Source organism: Uloborus diversus, chromosome 4 (genome assembly GCF_026930045.1).
Source record: "Uloborus diversus isolate 005 chromosome 4, Udiv.v.3.1, whole genome shotgun sequence".
NCBI classification, from domain to species: Eukaryota; Metazoa; Arthropoda; class Arachnida; order Araneae; family Uloboridae; genus Uloborus; species Uloborus diversus.
Window position 1 is genome coordinate 191116217 of NC_072734.1, and position 23831 is coordinate 191140047.

The window sequence follows — 23831 nt, forward strand, 5'->3', positions numbered from 1 at the left end:
AAAAAAAATAGGAATAATATATTTTTTAAATGTTCAGAGCTAAACAAAAGTTGGGGGGGGGGGGGGGAACCTCGGAAACTTGGACATTTTCCCGATTTTAGATAAATAAATACTTTTACATCCTGCTATAATTTATTTTTTTCTGACAGGAAATTAAAAACTTCATTATCTTTAAAGTTACATGCACAAGAAGTACAGGAAAGGTATTCGCTAATTCACCATTCATGCGATAAGACTACAAAAAATTTCAAATCTTAATTGTACTGTACATTACATCAGAATAAAAGCAACAATTACCAAAAATAGTAATTGCAAAAACAAACCCTCTACAAAAATCTTGATCAAAAGTACGAAACTTTTATGCATATAGAACAATGAAAACTGGACATTGCCAATAGTGAAGATGTTTATTACATTATATTCCTTTTTTTTATAGATCCAAAAAAAATTGGCAAAAGTTCTCCGATTTTTTTTTTCTGGGAGAGGGTATTTGCAAAGTAAATTTTTTTCATAACTTATGTTTTTGTTTGAAAAAGACTTTCTGTCTTACATAAATTTTTAGGAAATGCTGATAGGATGATACCTTTGTGCTGTCATTTCAGTTAGGTGGGCCGTATTCCTCCAGCTGATTTTTTTATGAATTAAACAATTGAATGATGGACAACTAAAAAATTAGGGGCACGAGCTCAAAAATCGGGATGGATGGCCACAGAGTGACTTCTTTTTCTTCCATTTTAAAGCATCATTTCAATTTTTATGAAATAGTAACTTGATGAGAAAAACATAAAACCCACACTAATTAAGTCGGATCTTCATTCTTTATTAAACACTTGAATGGATAAATTTTACCATTTTTTGATCGATGGTAACTTTGACCTTAGAAGTGGAGGGACAACGCCCTTTTACTTAAAATTTACTTTTGTAACTCCCTTTACTTGTTTAAATTTATTGAAATGAAAGATGTTACGGGCCTAAAGTTTAGCACTGAAAACAGGACAAGGGATCATTGTGTTAAGCTATTTAAATCTCATGGAAATTAGGAAAAATTATTATTTTAGCAGAGTAGTGGAACTTTGGAACAGCTTACCGGAAGAGGTGGTAATGAACAAGGAAGTAGATAGTTTTAAGAGGGCCATTGATCTTCACTGGGTATTGTACATTGACTAAGACCAGCCTAGCTGGGCCCAGAGCCTGTACTGGTCGACACTTTTGTATTTATAAATACGAAGGGCAGTTCTTGCTCCCCCATACGAGCCGCTCACGACTAGAACATTCCATAGATCGTCCTTTTCAAAATGGTCAAGGAAGGAGGGGGGGGGGGGACGGCTCAGAAATGTTCCCTTTTTTTTGACCGTAGAAAATTACTAAACATTTCCTCTCCGAAATGTAACCATCATCCCGATTTTTTTCCCCTTGCACCTCTAGAAAGTCCAGAGGCTGTTTTTCGTGTCTTCAGGTTTTTACAAAGACACGGGATCAACTGTTCAGTTGTGTGCTGTATGAGGGAGGGATGGCGCAATCGAAAAATTATTTCGCTAAAGAGTCCAAGAATTATTACTACTTCAATTTTTTAAGACTGCGCATATTTTCTTTATTATTATTTTTTTTGTAATTAAGAGGAAATTAATGGCCCAATTTCTGAAAAACTAGAGACGGTAGCACCCCCCCCCCCCTCCTCCCATGACGGACTGCCTTGGTAGAGCGCTCTCCTAGAAATCTTCGAAATTGAAGTTCTAAAAAAAGCATCACATGTGGGCTATCTTTGATGACAGCAGGAAAAGGATGGGGCAGGAATCTTCCACGGAGCAAACGATTGAGGGTGTTGCTTTTATAAATAAGATAGAAAAGGAGGATCATATCTCAAAAAGTGCTTCTGGTGAACGATGAATGTCAGTCTGACGTGTTTATTATCTTCCCGTCCCTTAGACTGGGTTTCTTAAATAAACGGTTCAATTACTGTCATTCACTATATTTAAAAGCAGGTTCGGTATTTGTTTTACCCATTTCAGCCGCCATGAGCTGGAGATTGCTGCGCCTCCTTATTGGAATCTCAAAATTGCAAGATATCAAACAAGCTTTCATGCATGGTTCCAACTATTAACAGATTCAGATTACATTTTGGTGCCAGTCACTTGAAATGGTGCTGCAAGGGGAGTTGGGGGTTAATCCCAGAGCTTTTGGCTTTTTAAGCTCCTGTCAGTCTTTCATGACCCTCTCTCTCCCCCGCCAAAAGGAAGAAAAGATCTCAAGATTTTACAAGTCTTCGCCCTTAATTTGCGGAGCAAATGCTTTGACCTCTCTGCCACTAAGGCTCCAGTGTTCCATTTGTTCAATACAAGTAGTTTTTTAATGCTGCAACAAGAAAAAAAAAAGAAATGTATTAAAAAATCTTTTTTAGTTCTCTCGTAAACAAAAGAGCTAGAGTCCCTACAACGTGTTTATATAGGGACTCTATTAAGAGCCAAACTATTGCTCCTTTTTATTTTCACTCCATTAAAGTGCTTGAAGATTTTGGCTTTGGCAACGTCTTTTGTTATCCCCCCGTTGCCCAGTTCGTCTGCCATCTATTTTGTTGATAAATGGTTAACAAAATGACAATTTAAATTGTATAAGTCTGTGTACTCTCCGATTTTGTAAACTTATTTCAGAAAATCTTGTAAACTAGGTACACAAGTCTAAAATTATATGCATTTCCATAGGCGCATTATCTAAAACGTACAGAAACAAATGTCAGAAGTGAAGTGGGAATCGGTCCCTTGTTTGGCTGACAGTATGGCTGATCCTGAAGAAAACGAAGTAATGATGGTCAGTGTATCGAGTACTTCATCTACCGTATTAAGTACTGCTTTTGGTTTTACCGAAAGTATACTCTGGGATCCAACTATGAGTGTGGACTGGAGTAAAGAGACACCTTCACCTCAGTGTTTAATGCGAATTAAAAGGTATGCTGCATTCTTTTAAATGTGACTTCTTCTGAACATTTGCTAATACATGTAAATGTTTTGAGTGGCAGAAATGAGAGTTATAGCAAAATTTTAAATGTTTTTTCCGTTTGTTAAATATTTATTTTCTGTCGTTGTTTTTGACAAGGTAAGAGACGTCTCTCATGAACTTAGACATAAGTTGACAAAACGTTCAAAAATATAATTTTCCATTTCGTAATTAATTATTTGTGTGTTCTTTTGAGAATAAATAGATGATTATCTTTAAAAAGTATATTTGACTTCAATGAAAGATAGAACAACTTTTTTTCTAAAGCTTTTTGTCTGCACTTTTTTTAAAACATAGACTGTTTGGGCTTTCCCAAGTGGAATAATATTTTGGAAAAGTAATAGTGGAACCTCTAAATGATCTATCAAGTATTAACTGCTTTATTAATGCTTATTATGAGGAGGGCTTTGGTTTTGATGAATTTGAGATATGTTGCAGCCAGATTCGGCTTTCTGCCGGTAGAAATTGGTTTTTGTTTTGTCAGTAGCAGAAACTGGTTATAACTGGTGAAAACCGACAGAAACTGGCGAAAACTGAAAACCCTCGTTTATAATCCAAGTAACTACTAAATTATATTTGTTTAGGTAAAAAAATATAATTATTTCATAAAAGTTGCAAAATATAAAATCCATTGCAACTGCCCTTGATTTAGTTCAATCGCGTATGCTTTTAATACAGTAGGCGCCGCTTAATGTGATCACTTTGGGACAGATATACAATATGATAACAATAATCAAAAAAAAAAAAAAAATCCAGGAGACAAAATAAGGATTTTAATTTCAATTAAAGAGCATTTATTTTTGCTACATCAAATTAAAACCACGCTGACTGAACTGAACTCTGGTTTAAATTATAAGTTACCTAATTAACAGAATGGAAATATCTGAATCACATGAAAAGTTAAAGCTACAGTATGCAATTTTTAATCACATAGTAATAGGTGAAATAAAATATCACCGTTTTCCCTGACATTTGTAAACGACAGTTTCAAAGCAGATTCAGCTTTTCTATCTTTTCAGCAGGGTTTCTCTTGTTTTAATTTTCATTTAGCTTCGATTTGTTTTCAATCTCGTCACAATTCTTTAGCAGTTTACAAAGTAATGGCTGAAACTTTTTTAGCTGTGCAACAGCATTTCTTTGACTTAGCATGGGTAAATTATGGAAGCATTTTAAAGTGCAAATTTTTTCTTGTCAGATCATTGCGCTTTTCCACCATGGATTAAATGTTTGATCGTTCAGAGTGAAGTTTTTAAGGTAACTAGAAGAGGGGAAAATGCTTCTGCTTTACTAATAAGAAAGAAACTTGTTTTCCCGAAAGTTACATTAATTCTCTAAAAGTGCTGCAACAACGGAGGTCCTACATCCATGCCTGCAACATATCCAGAGACTGAATTTTTTTATGTCTTTTTTATCTTAGCGGGAGTTTGTCACTAAGAACAAACATCTAGTTGTTTCATTCCTAGAAAAAAATTGCATTACTGTTATAAATCATAAAATGCATCACTGAAAGTTTGTCTTGTCAGGATTTGTCATTGTATTTTTTTGATTGAGGAACAAAAATGGGAGCAATTTTTACAGTTTATGAAAAAGTGATGACTATAAACAAAGACACTGATTACAATATCCGACCTTTTTAACACATGTTACTATACAGATGTTCCGGGACTTGGTAATTCTGATAACGTTAAGTGAATGATAACATTAACCGTGATCACATTAGGCGGCGCCTACTGTATTTGGATTAATCTAATGAAGGATAAGGAGCTTATAAGTGCTTAGGAAAAAGAAGTGACATGCAAAGTTTTAAAGAGGCAGTCGGTGAGTATCATTTGCTAACTTATCTCGTCTAAAGTGCTTGGGACTGAAATTATCGTGTGCCCAAGAAAAAAAGGGCCCGGAATTTTACCTAACAATATTAACCTAGATTTTCACTAGTATCACAGCTTTGCCAACTAATTGGCCCTATTTTCATGGATAAAAGTTTCCTAATAATCCTAAAACTTTAAATTTTGTCCAACAACTCTTAAAATTTTGAGTTATGTCCTAACATTCTTAAATTGTCATTATTTTATTCCTTACTTGCACAGAAAAATAAAATTCAACCTAAAAATGAAACTTTTTCATGATATGCATGTATTTTTTGAATAAAAAAAAAAACTTGGTAGACCCTAAGAAATTTTCTCTGTAAAAGAAAGAGAAAAAGCTATGCTGCTGCTGCTTTTTTTCCTGGTAAAGGAGGGGGGGGGGGGTGCGGTTTACCAAAACACATGTTCAATATAAAGCTGTTTTATTAAATACACAGCCAGCTCAGTCAATTCCAGCCAAGGACTGCGGTTTCGTGCTTGTCAGCACTCATCAGCCCGGGCATAAGAAGTGACTGAGCTGAAGCTGGAAAAGCCCTGGCTATAGGGTGGTAACTTACTGGATATACCTGTCTTGCCTTCAATCTTCAAGTTGAACCGAACCATTGCTTCAGTCACTCGTTTGGTCAGTACTAATTCTGTATTAGCTACCAGATTGTTTGGCATTCTTGGCTTCCTTAAGAGGTTTTCCACCTCCAGCTCAGTCACTTCCTATACCGGGCTGATGAGTGCTAATAAGCACGAAACTGCAGTCCTCGGCTGGAATTGACTGCGCTGGCAGTGTATTTCATGTATTTCTGCCTTAGCCCTGGCTATAGGGCAGTAACTTACTGAATATAAAGCTGTTTGTTTTATCTCTTTGTAACTCTTGCAGTCATTCTTCTTCTGCAAAAATATATATATAAATAAAATAATTAAGAAAATAAACACCTGTGCATCAAATGTTGCAGAAAAAGTGTTAGGGGAAATGAATAGAATATGATAGTTTTGATTTTTCCCCTTTAAAAAGAAATGAAAAATATGTTAATAGGTGGAGGGGGGTTGGGAGTATTCCCTTCTTCTCTCAAATTGCAGTTCTGTGGTGAAAAGGGTATATGACATCTGTACCGAACCTAAATATAAACGTTTGGTTCAAACATATATTTCAAGAAAATTGAAAAGGGTAACAAAAAATGTGATAGTTGTTTACTTTCCACCTTGGTGTCAATAGAAAAATTGCTACAAGTGATGAAGCAACCCGATATCTACAAGTATATGACAGCCCTAGAATATAGAAATCAAAGTTGTTAAATGTCACCTACTGCAAAATTTTTAGTTTGCTATAGAGAAAAATAAATTATAGTTAGGCAATCGGCTAAAAATAAACTTGGCGAAAAAGCACAAAATATTTATATGTTGTATAGCACTGGTTCCATATATGTAATCAATGTTTATATTTAAAAAAAAATTCCTGTATAAATGTTGATGAATACTAATGGTAAAAAAATTGCTCTACAAAACTAAAAGTGTCTACCTTGCCATTGACGACTTACTAAAATTTTGAGTTTTTAGGTCTAGCACTAATTTTTCATTGCTTAAATTCTGGACAAGAGAGTTCAACTGTAATTTTATGTGCTAATATTCAAATGTGTAAAATATTTTACTTATTTTAAAAAAATAAAATTGTAATTCTTCACTTTTCTGTTCTTCTAGAGATATCATGACCATCTATAATGAACCACCTCCTGGTATGTTCATAGTGCCAGATGAATCTGACATGACTTTGGTAATGAATGTTTATCTTTTATTATCTATCCACACTTTTCTTTAAAGATGCTTATGATTTCCTTAAATCAGACACGAAAAATTGGCTTGGGTAAACAGTAGCGTAACTATGGGGTTTAGCTCCCCTGGCGAACTAAAGAAATTGAGCCTCCCCAGGGTCGCCCACATGAGAAGTCACTTTTCACTCCAGGGTCTCCCATACCTACCACTATTTGTGGTTTAACCAGTTGGATGGAACTCTGAAGACAGCTCTGATTTTTTGATCCAGACCAGAAACCGAGCAATCCCTGGTTCAGAACCCCCAGAGGTATTGTTTCACTTGGAGGACTTTGTGACCGCGAGCATATTTAACGTCCCCAGTCGCCATTAATGAAGACGGTGGATCTTCGATCCGGCGAGGATCGAACCGGGGACCCTTTGGTCCGAGTCATATGCCGTATCGATCAGGCCAAAAAAATTTTTTTTGATTAGTTGATTAGACAAATAGGAGGCAGCATTGTAATTTTTTTTCTTATTGTTTCGAATTATTTTCAATGATGCCCTATGTTCCTTCTCAGTAGATGTTATGTATTTGTTTCTAGCTCTTTTTCTTGCATGGTTTTTTTTTTTTTTCCTTTTTTTAAAAAACATTTTTCAAATTCTATGATAAAAAAAAAACTTAATTTTTTTTTGTTTTAATCAGTTGAAATGCCGCCGCCTGGCTGCTGCGCCCCTGGCAGAGGCATATTTGGATGTGAAGCCGCCCCAGGCTTTTGAAACTGGCCGCCCTGTAGTTGTGTTAATTTACAGAGTTGGGGGAAAAAATCACGATTTCTGTTTAATACTTAAATCTGATTTTTAAAAAATTTGAATCAGCTTTTTTTTATTTAAGTCATTTTATTTTAATGAAATCTGGTCAAAATCAAATTTGAAATGCAATAATAATAATCAACATTAAACTAACAAAATTATAATTGCTAATTCTAAGTTATAATAATTATCGTCTTGAAGCATTTCATTATAGCACTTCATTTACTTTTTTTAATTGATGATATTTTTATTGACTTTATTTTTTTTTACTCCCTAAGATTTTATTTATAAGAATGTCAAACTTTAAAAATAACAGTAGTTTCTGAAGTTTTAGATATTGCGAAATGAAATGTAATAATAATAATGTACTGTTATACTGTTAGCAAATTACAATTTAAAATTGATTTGAGGTGCGAAACAGGAGATTATATGTGCAGTTAGTATGTAAATATAAAATTGGTTGGTCATCCTATGAAAGAACCCATAAAAGGTCACTCCTATGGCCTTGTGACTAAAAAAAAAAGTTTTTTTTTTTTGGTTTAAAAAAAAAAGTATGGGAAAAAGTGCCGCCCTCTTCATCATGCCACCCTGGGCCCAGTAAGCCCCTTCGTAAATACGGCATTGGCCCCTGGCTAGAGCCACTCCTTCCAACCCCTAGTTACACTACTGTGGGTAAATTGCTTTTGTTCATGGGAAAAGTGGACTTCTGAGCAGGGTTTAAGCAGAGTTAGAATGCTACTTAGCAAAAAAGCTGAGGTTGAAATAAAAGCTTTATAGCAAAATACTAAAATATCGAAGGTTAATCAATGTGTTCACATATCTCTCTATACAACTCAATATGTTTCATCTATATTCTTGAAAACTAAATTCCAAATTCAGCCATGACATCTTCAAAGAAATAAATGGATCATTCCAAAATTAATGCCACATTTTGTGTTCAAGACTTAAAGTTGTAATACTGACCCAAATTGTACTCCTAAATAAAATGTAAGCATTCAAAATGATACCCCAGAAACATTTTTTAAATACATTTCTAAAATATTACAAAAAGTGCATTTTTCACCTTTCAGGGTTATAGTTGTGTCCTGTAAAAAAAGCCAGGGTACATGGCTTTTTTACAGGGGGAGGAGAATGTTCGGGACCCAAGCCTAAAGGGGGTCCCAGATTTTTAAAAAGAGGATCAAATATATGTAGGGACATAGGGGTACAAACAATATGGAGGGAGACCCATAAAAGTCATTTGTGGCAGGCCCTGAAATTTCTGTGCCCACCCCTGGTCCCAGCAATGCTTTTTGATTTCTAAACCATATTTTTTTCATAACTTCTATGCTTTCCAAAACTTCCTGGGTACTCCTTCCTGGGTAATCTAAAGAAGTTCTTCTGCCCTTATATAGAAGTTTGGTAAGACCTCATTTGGAGTATGCTGTTCAGTTTTGGTCTCCTTATCTTAAGAAAGTCATTAATGTATTGGAAAGGGTTCAAAGGCGAGCTACAAGGCTAATAAGTGGACTTTCCCACTTAGATTATGATTCCAGGCTTAGAAGGCTAAAAATGTAGTCTTGAGCAAAGGAGAGACCGAGGGGACATGATTCAGCTGTTTAAATTTATTAAAACGAAAGATGTTACGGGGCTGAAGTTTAGCACTGAAAACAGGACGAGGGGTCATTGTTTTAAGCTATTTAAATCTCAGGCTAACATGGATATTAGGAAAAATTATTATTTTAGCAGGGTAGTGGAACCTCGGAACAGCTTACCGGAAGAGGTGGTAATGAGCAAAGGAGTAGACAGTTTTAAGAGGGCCATTGATCTTCACTGGGGATTGTAAATTGGCTAGGACCAGTCTAGCTGGGCCCAGAGCCTGTTGCTGGTCGTCGCTTTTGTATTTGTATAAAACGGAATTGTTTTAAGTATTACTTTAATTCTTGTACCTTAGAGAACGGGTGCAAAATATGTCTGATCTGGCGATCTAGGATCGGGGGAAATTTTGCAGATTCTATTTTTTTTCTTTTTTTTTAAATTCCGATTTTTTTTCCTGCAAGCTCTTTTGAATGCATTTTCTTTTGCATCACAACTCTTTATATTTTCATCAACTATTTGTTGGATAATAATTTACATTTAATAATAATTAGACATGAGATTTTAATTAAAACTTATGTGTATTTACATTATTTTTTAGGGTACCGAGTTCTACAAGCTACTAGTTCATTCTATTAGGGTTAAAAATGCAATTCCCCCCCCCCCGAAAATTCTTTTCTATAGTACCGTATTTTCGGGATTAAGCGCCGCACCCAGTATAAGCGCCGCATCGAAAATTATCGTCGCCGGAAAAAAAAAATTAATGTACGCGCCGCACCCATTATAAGCGCCGCGCCCGCTATAAGCGCCGCATCCAACTTAACGCAACTTAAAAGCGCAATTTAGACGTTCAGAAACTTGCAATAAAATGAAAATAAAATTTAAAAGAATATAATTAACATAACTATATTATTATTACTATAATTAAAATTTTCGTACTTTGGGAGGAGACATTGGTTGGTTATCCAGAGCGCGGGACGCGGACCCTTCTCCTCATGGCGCTCCACGTTTTTTTAAGTGGTCGGCGCCACTATAAGCACGCTTTTTTCAGTGGGTCGCATCCACTATGGATCGGCGATTCAAAATCCTTCGAAATCGCTGTCCTCGCTGTCGGACGCAAATAGTCCTAGAAAGTCTGCATCGAGCTCCGGGCTGTTTTCCTCGTCATCGGAGCCATCGTCCTCCGCAGCAACATCCGGGACTCGGGGAATGATCTCCGCCTCGGTGAAGCCGGAAATTATGGTGCTCGGCTTTACCGCATTCCAAGCTGCAGCTACCCACTTCGCCACTTCCGCGAACGACGCTTTCTTCAGGTTGCCGCCTTTCGTGTATTCGTGCAGTCCGTTCACCATCCAGGACTCCCATTGTTGACGCATGTGGCTCTTAAAACTGTGATTGGGGGCCAAATCCAAGGGCTGCAACTTTTTTGTAAGCCCACCTGGTATGATGGCCAGGGACGCCAAACATTGCCGCGCCGCTTCCTTCACAGGGTCGGTCTTGTGCGCCGCCATGGAGTCCATAATCAACATTCCACTTGGTTGGAAAAAAGCGCCTTTCCTTTTTCTCCAAACTTCGTTAAACCAGTCTGACATCAGGGCCTCATTCATCCACCCCTTCTCGTTGCAGCGGATGACAACGGTGGACGGGAAAGACTCCTTCGGGACCGTTTTCCGCTTAAAAATCAGCATAGGCTTCAGCTTCTCTCCGCTAGCCGTGCAAGCCAAAACACACGTGAATGATGTTTTTTCATGCCCCGTGGTTGTAATGGCGACGCTCTTCTCACCGGTAGATGTGACAGTCCTGTTGGGAGGGCAGTCGAAAGTCAAAGGGACTTCGTCCATGTTGATAAGCTGATGAGGCTGAAAGTTGTTTTCTTTCTTCAGCTTCTCGACGTAGTCTAAAAACTTTTTTTTCTGCTCCATCCAATCAGCTGGAAGACTCTGCCCCACAGTTGTTCGCTGCCTGACGGACAAATGATTCCGCTTCATGAATCTGAAGCACCAATTCGCGTTGCCTTTGAAGTTGGAAATATTCAAATTAGCAGCGATGCACCTGGCTTCTATTCGAATCCGGACAGTCGAAACGGAAATTCCTTTAGCTCTCTGCTCCACTACCCACTTCTTCAGGTCCCGTTCTAAATCCGGCCAGTGAGCTGATCTTCCTCGTCGGGCACGTTTTGTCTTCGGCATCGCTTCGATCGTTGATTTTTCGGACCTCCAACGCCGAACACATCTTTCATCAATTCTGAATTCCCGGGCAGCAGGACGATTTCCGATCGCTTCAGCCTTAGCGATAACTTCCAACTTGAAAGCTGCAGTGTAACTCTTAAGTCGTTTAGTAGGAGCCATTTCAGATGAAACTCGATGTAAAAACTTTAAGAAAGAAAAGAACGCACGAACGACAGCAAAAGCGACGATGTGAGTGAATAAAATTGGGGATGGGAGACGGAGAAACAAGTTTTCAATTAGTAGGTCACTTGACCACCCCGAGCAACCCACTTTGTTGAAAGGGGTGATTCCCCTTTACAGGGTTCGTACGGGTCATGGAAATCCTGGAAAGTCATGGAAAAAAAATAAGCAAATTTCAGACCTGGAAAAGTCATGGAAAATTGAAATTTTCATTGAAAGTCATGGAAATTTATTTCAAGTCATGGAAAAATGTCCTGAACAAAGAGAAAGTAACAGTAACTAAAGGAACATTAGAAATCTTGAGAGATTTAACAGTATTATACATAAAAGCTATTAAAAGTGGAAAATTGAACGATCCCAAAATCAAATCTGAATTTTGAAATCTCATTGCATCCACTTCTGTCGCAGCCGCTTGTCTTTTTTTGCGATGTGATTTTACTGCTTGGACATCATTTACTTTGAATTTACTGTTATTTTCAACTCTTCTTATGTTTCATATTCTGTAGTAGCGAAATTTCACGTTCTTAGTTTTTCCACGCCCACTCAAAAAAAAAAAAAAAGCAATTCAATTGCATCCGAGTTTGATTCCATCACTCTTAAGAACTTCATTATTAAACTTATCAGAGTTTATCTTCATTTGTTGAAGGTTTTAGAAAATAACGGTCTTTAGTCAGGCTATAGAATACAGAAAAAGAGGAATTCTAATGCTCTAAAACAATAGTGCCCAAAACTACGGTCCGCAAAACTAATCCATGTGACCCACTGCTACGTTCAATGTCAAGAATCAATCATGTTCTGGAATTTCTGTTTCTATTAATTTATATGCATTTGAAAATGTGCAAATAAGTAAACAAAACAAGTATACTTTTGAATCAGAAGATTGATTCATTACTAAATTGTTTTTTCAAAAAAGATCTGATTTAGAAACATAAAAAACTAAACTATGTGGCTTTACTTTAAAGAATCGAAATACTGTCAAGTAACGTGGATGATTAAATGCACTGTTGACACTAAAAGGCAACTTTTGAAGCAAATTTATTAAAACTTAGTGGTGACTCTTTGTCCCATTCAATATTATTCTGCCTGTTTATAAATAAAATATCTGACATTTAAGCATCATCATATTCGTTTCACTGCATTTTTACTTCACTTAAATTTATATGATGATGACAAATAAAAATAGTTTAGTTTTTTAGGTGTACACTTATATTTTTCCCATTACAAGTAAGTGCTTCAATGAGGCTGTGGCATTCGTTTAGACGTTTCGCTAATGCTCATTTCCAAAAATTATCAAGTTTGAGATTAAATAGTGCTATTCTTTTCGAGTAACGAGGTCATGAAAATTTTCATTGAAGTCATGAAAAAGTCTTGGAAAGGTCATGGAATTTTTTCATCCAAATAGAGTATGAACCCTGCCTTTAGAAATCTGGAAGTTCCACCCCCCTCCCCTGCTAGTCTTGCTAACAAGCTCCTTTCTTTGACCCTCCGTCCCCCTTCGCTTCGATGAGGCTTCCTCGCCGCTCACGTCATTCAGCGCTCACGTGGTTTAGCGTTTCTCTCTATGGTGCAACACCAGCAATCGCTGACTCACCTCCCCTCATGGCTACCCCTCTTTGCTTTGCTTGTCGCTCATTTCGCAAAACGAAAGGGAAAAGTGTGGCGCCATCTATTGGTAAAATGTTCAACTTTTTTGCAAACTCGGATTTTTTTTAAAACTTGATCGGGGAAAAAAAAAAAAACACTATACCCGCCGCTCCCATTATATGCGCCGCATCCACATTTTTGAAACTTTTTTTCTTGTATGCGCCGCGGCGCTTAATCCCGAAAATACGGTAATAGGAATGAATTTTTATCTGAAACATAAAGCATATTGTAAAATTTTGGGGAAGTTATAGAGATAGATTGGGGGAAAAGTTGGTGTAAAAAACATTTTCTGCACCCCTGCCTTAGGGTAACGGCACTTGCTTTAGACATTGCTCTCAGGTTAATTCCATTTTCTGAGCGTTTTAATGTATTTGGACTTTTAAAACTATTTTTCTCTTATGCAACTGCATCTGATCCAATGTTTGGCTGCTTCTGGATCCTCTAAATTAGTTAATTCTATTTTTATTTGCTCAGTTTCGAAAAAAAGTCCGACCCTCATTAACAGACACTGGCAATTCTGATGATACCTAGTAACAGATAGGATGAGAAAAGGATGAGTCACGGAGTCATATACATAATATAGTCTTGCATAATATAGACGAACGAGCGAACGGCCCAGAAAATTTTTGGCTCTGCAGAAAATTTTTTTCAAACTGCTAACGTCAATTTAAAAGATTTTTTTTAAGGGAATTTTTTTTAAAAAAATCCCAGTTTATTTCTGTTAAAGCCTTTCTCCAAAAACCTTTTAAAGCACATGTGTGAAAAAAATAATAGTTTTGAGTTTTCTCCAGTTGGTGAAAAATAAGCACAAACTATATGTTATTGCAAAAAAAAAAAAAAAAAATGATTTAAAGCACTTTTTTTTTATCTCTTTCATATTTGAATACAAATTTAATTCTTTATTCAAGGGTGAGTTAGGCAAAATAATTATTTGCAGAAAATTTTCTAGTTAGGATTTGTGTTTTCAGAAAACTTTTCATTTTATCTAAGTCTGATGGAAAGAATTCTCCTTTTTTATTCAAAATGTGCAAAAATTTTATGTCTAAAACCTTATAAATTTCAAATGAGCATGAAACACTGGCAGCCCTCGTGGTGGCTGTTCATAACCTTCCACCACTGCTTTGTATAAATACCAACTGGCTCATAAAATTCATTCTGATAACACTAGATAGTTGCACTGTATTCATGGGCCACAGCAACATCAGTTTTCCCGCCTAAAATTCTTATTCTAAACTTACGACTGTCTGTTACTGGTGCCGTTACCCTATATTTACTAAAATGTTTTTGAAATCGGAAAATGTGGGCTAGAGTTGCTATCTGATGGAGCATTGCCTCTAAAAAGATGTATGTAACTGATAAATGTATGAAGTATGAAAAAGAAAAACAGCTGAATCTGTGTTTATTACATATGCAGAGGCAAATCCAGGATTTTTTTCCCACTACCTATTTTTGTGAAAGTATTGCATCAAAATTCTATTTTTGTGAAAGTTTTTTTTTTATCAGCATTGATTTTGTGATCTTTATAGGCACATTCTAATTTTTGTCTCAGAAAATTAGAGCAATTTAAATGTTAGTTTGAAAAGTGCAAATGTCATTAACTAATATTTCGAACTTTTTTTTTTTTTTTTGGGGGGGGGGACCTAAGAGATAGGGAAAATATCATTGTATCTCAGTTCAAAAAGCTTTGTACTGTGTACAATTCAGGAAAACACCATCCCCTAAAACTGATGCTAAAAGATTGCTTAAAAGCAATTTGGCGAAAAACAGTGAAATTTTGTTTTTAATACTATGAAAAAGCTGTTACCTAAGCGATTGTTCATATAAATTATCTTAGCATTTTATTTTATGAGTAAACTGTGTTTTAAACAGAAAAACATGTTTTCTATTTTAAAACACAGGTTTTTGTGAAACTTTCGTTTTTTTTAATATTGTTTCTAGAATGTGTCGATTTTCAAAGTTAGTTTTGTGAAGCTGCTGATTTTATAACTTGATTTTTGTGAAAGTACCGATTTTAAAATAAGATTTTTGTGAAAGTACCGAAAAGCGGTAGTAAAATCAATCTGTATTGGGCCCTGATATGGGTCATTCTTCCAAAAGTTTCTGTCACACGCCTTTTACTGTAAAACTTTTAAGGAACAATTCATTTAACAATTCTTTTTTATTTCATCAGAAATATATCTATTTAAACCTGCCAACAATTTTTTCATAATAAGTTTTATTTTAATATATTTTTGGTTCACACAACAGGTGAATTCTCACCTCCGTGGCATGTTACACACCTGGTGTGACTGTTTATGTTGCTTAATAACTTGTTTAATTAAAAGTATATACTTATTTATTTGTAATTCCTTTCACAAGTGTATCAAATACTAATTGTTTAAGTACATTTAATTTTTTAATATTGTGTTTTAGTTCATTTTAGTAGAATAAGGAGTCATGTCACACAATAAATTGTAACCCCCGTTACCTAAACACAAAATGCCATTTCTCATTAACACATAGCAGTAATGACATCAAATTTTATTTTCCATGGGCGCCCTTGAAGAGAGTTTAATATTAGATTCCCCCACTAATCATTAAAATAGCTCATTTTTGCACAATTAACAAAATTACTACTTTGATATTAAATTGGCCTCAATTTTTAAACATTAAATGTTTTTTCATTTTTTTTCTCCTGTGAGCAAGGCATTTTTATGTTTTTTTTTTAATTTATGAGTAAAATAATTGGAACTTAGCTGGGCCATTTTTTATACAGTAAAACCTGTGAAGTTGACCACCTGTCTAAGTTGACCGCTTTTCTCAGGCACGGAATTAGTCCTTATCTTATAAATCAACCTTTGTAAGTTGACCACCTGTTTAAGTTGACCACTCAAGTAGTGCACTGCAAATCACTGGTCAACTTACACAGATTTCACTGTAATTGCTTCTAGTCGGTAACACTTTCATGTAAGAATAAAAAAAACAGAAAACAAAAGGTTTTGAAATTGAAAAATATTTGCTTTCAAAAGTCATGCTTTCTGGAGAATGACCCATATTTATGTATGCAAATGACACAGCTGCAGTGAAAATAATACATTTTATTATTTTATTCATTTTTGCTGACTAAATATTTGTAATGGTATCTTTGTTCTCTTTAATTTAGAGTTTTTAGTTTACATTTTTTTTCAGCAGAAAAAAAGAAAAGATGAATGACATGTTTACTTCTGAATAAATAATGGAGCTAATTATTTTGAGAGTTTTTGAGATCTTGCTTTTATTTTTTTCAGATTCATGCACTACTTACTGGCACATTCGATACTCCCTACGAGGGTGGGTTCTTTTATCTTCTGTTGCGCTGCCCGCCAGATTATCCTATTCATGCCCCCAGGGTAAAGTCCATGACTACTGGAGAAGGTAAAGTGAGGTTCAATCCTAACCTCTACAAGAATGGTAAAGTGTGCCTCAGCATTTTAGGGTAAGTTTCTTCTTTCTAAGGATCTATGTAACTTTGTAGTGAGTTCCATGTAACTTGCATAAGTAATGTATTGCTATGTAACTTCAGGGCATAAAGCTGGTCAGTCAGCAAACACAAATGTCTCTATTTTAGCAATTAAAGTTTATAGCTTGAATAGTTCTTTTCTCAAGTAAACTTGGGAAAACCAGTCGAGCGATTAAAAAGAAAAACAAATTGATTAACATTGAGTAAAAATAAATCTGCCAGGTTACTATTTCAAAAAGTTATAAATATTCTCTTATGGGTCATTTCACAGTATTTTGTGCAAATGTATATTCCACAACATGTCTCTCTCTTTTTTTTTGCTAACTATTCAATTTACTTTTTGATAAACATGTTATTTTTGAGTTTGTGTGTTGGTAGGACAAATTCAAAGTAAAATAATGTGCTAATCAAACAATAAATAAAATAGTTATGGCAAAAAAAAAAGTAATGTTGCGGACTCTACATTTGGACAAAATACTAATGTGTATAATGAAATGGCCTTTTTTTTACATTAAGTTGAGTTTTTGAACTTTTTTTTATTAATAAAAATATGATAATTGCTTAGTTAATTACATTGGATTTGAATTAAAATGACAAAAAAGAATGAAAAAAGATAAAACTGATCCCTTGTAACTATAAATAGAGCTTTGAGCCAGAAAAAAAGAAAGAAAAACTTGTTTCAGTCTTTTCAACCATAATTAATGTCTCCTAACAAAAAGAAGTGAAATAAATTGAAATTCATAGACACACTTTCTCAATTCGCATGAGGCAGTGAGAAGCAAAGGGATGCAAGAGGCAAAATGAAAAATTTGTAGATAACCAGTACACATGATAGGTGAAGCCCTTTTCTGTATTGGGGCAAGAGATAGTACTAGTAGCCCTGGTAGGTGCTGCTGTATAGCATGATTTAGAAAAAAATTCAATGAAAGCCTACCTAGGATGTTATCTTTAAACGCGTTATACTCAAAACTTGAAAATGTCCACTTACATCCCTACTCTTCTCACTGCCTCATATGGTCCCTTAATTTTCTGGCTGGTATAAAATTTTCAAAAATCATGATTTTTCTAAGCTTTATAACTCGGTCAATTTTGTTCATAGAAGAGCAGATTTTTTTAAAGCTTAAAATGTTAACGTACCAAGAATATTTTGCTAAATTAATATTTCAAGGACCAGTGGTGGATTTACTAGGAGGGGGCAGTGGGGGCGATCACCCTCACTGACCGTCATTTTCTAAAATCAATAATATAGAATTAAAGGAATTACTAGCAATCGCTACTAATTTCAATCAAGTACATTCCACAAATTTGCTTTAAACTAAGTTTAGATAGTTAGTGTAGTCGAGGATGGGCAGCATTACCCACCTTTTAATTTGAACCTAAGCTCACCCCCCCCCCCTTTTTTTTAACTTTAATAATTTTTGTATTTCTATATTTGTTTTCCAACCTTTTTCTTCAATGACTACATTATACTGGTATGATAATGCATTGCTATGACTTAAAACAGTGGTTTCCAACCCAGGGGGTTATACCCCCCCCCCCCCCAAAGGGAAGATTTGACACTTTAAGGGACGATAGGGGGCGATAAAAATTAAAAAGACAATAAAGGGGAAGGCAATTGACTTCCTACCTCCCCTACATGATGGGTTTGGCAGAAGGAATGGCTTTTAAGATTTTCAACCGCCACCCCCTTGAATAGACTGTAAATCTGCCTCTGTCTAGGACCAGTAGACTGTCTAAAAAGTTGGGTTTTTAATTTGTCAAAAAATACAAACTTGTTTTGTTTGTATTTTTTGACCCGAACTTCAAAACCCAACTGCCTTAACTTTTATCAATCATGACTATATGTCCATCTCTCATGGTTTAGAGATTAGCCATTGGGCATCAATTAGGGTGGACAGCTAGTACAGTACAACCTCGATATCTCGAATCTCTCGGGACGGGGAAAAAATTCGAGATATCAAGTTTTTGAGTTATCAAGGTGTTGAAAAAAATTACAGTAGTAACTCTCATAATTACGAACACATACGCTTTATACATTTAATATGTACTATAGGATGATCACTTTGAATTACAATTAATAAGTTAAGTCTTTAATAGTTTACAGGATTTGAAATTTTATAGTTGTCGTGTTGTCGATACTGTACAGGATGAAATTTTGAAATGAACAACAATTTTTACTTTGTTTTTTCATCTAAAAATTTAAAATTTCTAATTTTATCTTCAACCAATAGCCCCCTCATTCAAAAACGTTTTAGCAGCCATTTTGTAGGTGTTAAAAAAGCAGAATGATGAAAATGAGGAATGCATTTTCCTTCTTTGCTTGAAAACTGACGAAAAATTGACCGTCCTGTCTTCAAAGTGGACAACAGTTCAAAAGAAATTCACAAAGATTCTAAACTCTGAGGAAAACACTGAGATAGAAAGAACTGCAGCTCCTTCTTCATACCCATACTCCCCTATTATCTTGCCCCAATCCCCTATTCTTGAAATTTCCAAGAAAAACTTCAAGCAATTGTCCCTGAAACTGGTTTTACAGCCAAGTTTGCCAAAGAGAAACCACAATTGAAACTTGCTTCTGTGCAAAAATTTTCAACACATCAAGGGTTACGAAAAATAAATTTCGAGATAACTATGGAAAATACATAGGAGTTTTTATAGAAAATGCAGGGGAATTTTATTTTTTTTTTTCGAGATAAGGAGGTTCGAGATATCAAGGTTTGACTGTTTTTTTTATGCTTTATTTTAATTTTTTTTAATTTTCATTTTTCTAGAACCTGGTCAGGGCCTTCATGGAGTCCAGCTCAAAGTATATCCAGCGTTTTGTTATCAATACAGTCACTCCTGAATGAAAAACCTTACTTCAATGAACCAGGTTTTGAAAAAGTAAGATTTTCAGCCCATTGCATCCTCTTTCAGTTTACTGCTACCATGGTTCGCTGATATATACCCAATATTTATTTTGAAAATATAATATTTTGATATTTTCAATATTTATAATTTTTTTCTGCAATATTTTCAATATAAAAATATTTCCTAGTAATATTTGCAACTCCAACGAACTATAGGGGCACTGCAGTCACTGTCTAATGGCGGACGAAAAAACTAAAACAAACGCACGTGGTAAGGAAAAAAATGCTAAAAGTGTTGTGATTTTTGTTCATTTGTATGATTTTTTCGCTTTATTCTTTTTAACTTAATTTTCAAAGTCTTGTGGATATTCTGGCCCATGTAGAAATAAATGAGAATTCAAGAAGCATTACTAAACGTCAAAGATTATTGCAAACTACCTAGTTCGTAGTTCTAAGCAGCTATTTCCACGATGTTGAATTCAATATTTATTAGTTCTTGATAAAACTAAATAATAATTGTGGCCTGACAAGAATAACAATTAATGCTAGAAAATTCAATATGACATTACAAATTATTATCGAAAAAAGATGATATTTTTTTGCCTTGCTTGGCTAGCGCTTATTGTTTTGCATTTGTAGCTGAGTTATTTCTCTCGAATTCCCGAATCAGTTAATTTAAAATTTTTCTGTTTCGATTTTTCTAATTTCTGAGTTACGATTTAATTATGTCATGTTATGCAAATCATCAACAAAATTCTCACGGATATATGGTGGTAGTTTTCTTTTCAGTTGATAGACCATTATTTCCTTTCACTTATCGAATTCTGTAATCTTGCTACCATTTTATTCCACTCATGATAAAAATTAAAAATGGTTTAACTAAAAACGCGAAATCTCGCCAAGGCTACTTTGCTCGCACTATACTAAAACTATAACCCTAAACAAATTTGGCGAAACCTTTCAGCTGAGAATAAAAGAAATAAAGTAAATTCTTTCTCAGTTAAATATTTTTCATTTTGTTCTACAATAATATATTCAAGAAAATATTTTGCATACTGTCCATTCCAACTAAATGCTGCTGTAAAATATGGTTAGTTTATTTAATTTAAGATTTTAAAAAAACCCATATACTTACAAATTCATACAAAACAATAAAATTTTTTACCTTGTATAACGTTATCCAAGTTTGTTAATCCAGAATTTTCGCTTTCACCATTTCTCAATCAACTCATATTTTAGAAGGAAATAATGAAACCTAACATTATTTTGAGAAGCTCGAGATTACTACTAAGGGACGAATTAATTTCTTTAGCTGAAAGCAAACTAAGACACATCGATTGCGTTAATAAATACTCAGAACAAACTGCCTGTGTTTACGTCAGCAGACATACGTGGAACGCAACGTGGCAATGTTTTAGTTTTCCCGTCAGTTTTATAAATCACCGCAAGGTAGCGTATTCGCGCGCTAGAGTTGCAAATTGTTCATTTATTTTTTAAAATAATCAAAAAATTTTGTTCTATATTTTTGTGGTGTATTAACTCCTCATTAATATAACAAAGTAATATAATATTCCTTTTTATTTTGCATTCATGAAGTTATTAGTAATGTAAGAATTGTAACAAATTTATTTCGTGTATTTAAAATGTCCAGTTAAATATCAAACGTTGGTCAGAAAGAAAAGGAAATGTCTAATGACTGTGCAAAGTCTAATGCATTTTTTATTTTTAAATCATATGACTGTGTAAAAGTAACTAGAACAGAAGAAAGATGAGTAAAACAGCTAATGCTAAATTAACCCTATTAAAATTGATAAAAATGTAAAATGAAATATTAGACATAAATAATGAAAGAATTTAAGTCTATATTTACTACTACTTATATATTTACCTATACTTATATACTACCTATATTTACTACTCTTATAATATTATTGCACATATTACAATAAAATTATAAGAAAATAACAAGTAATTTTAGGAAGCATTTACTATTTTGAAGCCCTTTTTTTTTTTTTTAGCTGATTGAAAATATCAAAACATATTAAAATATAAGATATTTTTAAACCCTGACTGCTACTTACTCGTAACCATTACCACTTTTGTAATGACTGAAAAACTACCAAAGGTGGGATGATTCAACACAATTCATGGGTTTTTCCCCCTACATTTTGTCTAAATTGTTGCTATTGCAGGGGTGCCCATTTGGGGGGAGGGGGATTTTTTGCATTTTTGGGGGTTGGAGGATTATTTAGGGGGGCACCCTTGCTCTTAGGGAGGGGGGGAGCACCCCTGGCTACTGGGTTTTATACATTTTCAAAAAGGATTGTTTTTAATTTCATCATTCCCTCTTATTTATCTGAAAACTTGTAATTTCAAGCAAATGATATTGGCGAATGAACACTATTGCGAAGCATATCACACATATTAATGAAATAATTTTAATGTCTCTCATTTGTAATCTTCACCTGCATTCAATATTTCTGCAAGGTTTGTATAGCACGGTGGTTGGTGCTACCATTGATGCGTCAGATTGTCACCTAAACGTGTTTTCTTCCAATTTGATGGAATTTTTTGTGTGATAGTAATCCTTATTACTTGTAATCCATGTTCCAAATCCTTTTGAAACGTTTTTGCAAAGATTTGTCTTACAAAATGTTAATGAGACATTTAAAAAAAATTTAAAAAATCTTATTTTTCATTAAGGTGTCACCAGGGCCGTGGCAAGCTTGATTGACGTCGTCGTGCAGATGTCTTGGGCACCTTCATGCAGTGACGCTCGAGCAAAATATAGTTAATTCCTAGGGTCAGATTTTATAAACAAATGCAACATGGAAAAAAGAAATACACTTAGCATTTAACTTATGAAAATAAAAAAAATCTGTAAATTTTCAATTTTGGAACACAGTGTACATGCATTCTAATCTCTAAGTTATTTCTAGTACGTGCGGGTGTAAGGGACAGGCGATTGAATCTGACTTTTGAAATGTGACTTTTTTTCTTGGAAACCTTGCATTGAGCTGCCGTTAAAAAAGAGATGGTCAGTTTCACTTAATCAAAGCATTTTACCCCAAGAATTAAAAAAATAACTTGGAATATGATCGAAATAATTATTGCTCGCTATTAAGCAGCTTAAATTTCTTATATTTGATATACTGTCCAGAAAGCATGATGTCTATTTCTGGACTTATCGATATTTAGTTTGTTTCTGAAGAGAATTTTTCAAAATATAGAAAATTCTGAAAAACCTACTTTACCGAGATAGCAAGTTTTTTTCAGGCTGGGCCCGGTTTGACGAATCCAGCCTGTGATATGCTAATGCGTTTTTGGAAAAAGAAATTATTTTGAACATCAAATTTAACACCGCTCTAAATATCTCTCTAATTAATAAATAATTATTTAAAGTGTTATGCTGGTGAAAATATGACAACAGGGTACTGAATAGGTTTCTAAATTGAAGTAGAGGATATTTCCCCTTAAAATCTGAAACTGAAATCTTTTCCGGTAAAATCAAAAATTTTAAAATACGGAACCGTTACAAAAGGCATTGAATTTAATATTCAAAACAAATACTGTACTTACTCGCATATAAGTCGATCTCGCGTATAAGTCAACCCCTTCTTTTTCGGAGAAAAATTCCCAAACCCGCTTATAAGTCAACCCCCATACTTTCCGAAAAAATCGCGAAATATTTTCAAAGAAATTTAAAAACAAAGAACACATTTATTTACAAATAAAATAGGAATTAAATAAAACATTTTTAAAATCCTTCAAACTTGGATTCCGAGTCGGATGCACAAAAAAGAGTTCACGAAAGTCCTTTCCAGTCATCACCGCGTCATCGTAAATATCGGCGATTGCAGAGTCGTCTATGATATTGAAGTTTGAATCGCTGCCAGAATCAGCCATCTTTGAAAACGAGGTAAAATATTCACAGGTGCTTTAAGAAGATACGCATAGACTAATTATTACTCTTATTATTAGTCTATGAAGATACGATTAAGCAAGCATGTTGCCACTCCCAAAACAAAAAATATAGCAGTTAATTAGAAATAACAGATGGCCTGATTGTTGACGATAAATATTTTGATACGTTTTAAGATTTTTATTAATTGCTCATTTTATCTTTAATAAAGAGGAATAAAATTTTATTTATTTATGTATATTTAAGTTTTTTAAATGATTATTTTTGAATAAGTTTATTTTTCACACGATCAACTTATCAGCAACTATACCTGTAATCACACATCAGCGTTTTGCGTAGTTTCTCAGCACTTGATGATCAGAAAAAAAGTTTCGGAAAATTTGACCCGTGTATAAGTTGACCCCCCTTTCTTCAACCTCTTTTTTTGGAAGAAATTTCTCGACTTATGTGCAAGTATATACGGTATGTAGTCTCTCCAAAGTTTTTTTTTTTAATTTAATGCACAAAAAGTTAAAAAAGATAAAAGGAGGAGGGGAGAGGAGAATCAAG

At 34.5% G+C, this 23831-nt stretch overlaps 1 protein-coding gene across 1 annotated transcript in view; it reads left to right on the forward strand.

Moving 5' to 3' along the window:
- The first annotated feature begins 2547 nt into the window (after nt 1-2547).
- LOC129220280 (ubiquitin-conjugating enzyme E2 Z-like) overlaps nt 2548-23831 on the forward strand; it is a 41350-nt gene continuing 20066 nt past the window's right edge. Inside the window, exons 1-4 of the mRNA XM_054854668.1 lie at nt 2548-2942; nt 6546-6618; nt 16300-16487; nt 19283-19394. Coding sequence (XP_054710643.1) covers nt 2728-2942; nt 6546-6618; nt 16300-16487; nt 19283-19394 — 588 coding nt within the window. The 5' untranslated portion in view covers nt 2548-2727. The remainder of the gene's footprint in view (nt 2943-6545; nt 6619-16299; nt 16488-19282; nt 19395-23831) is intronic.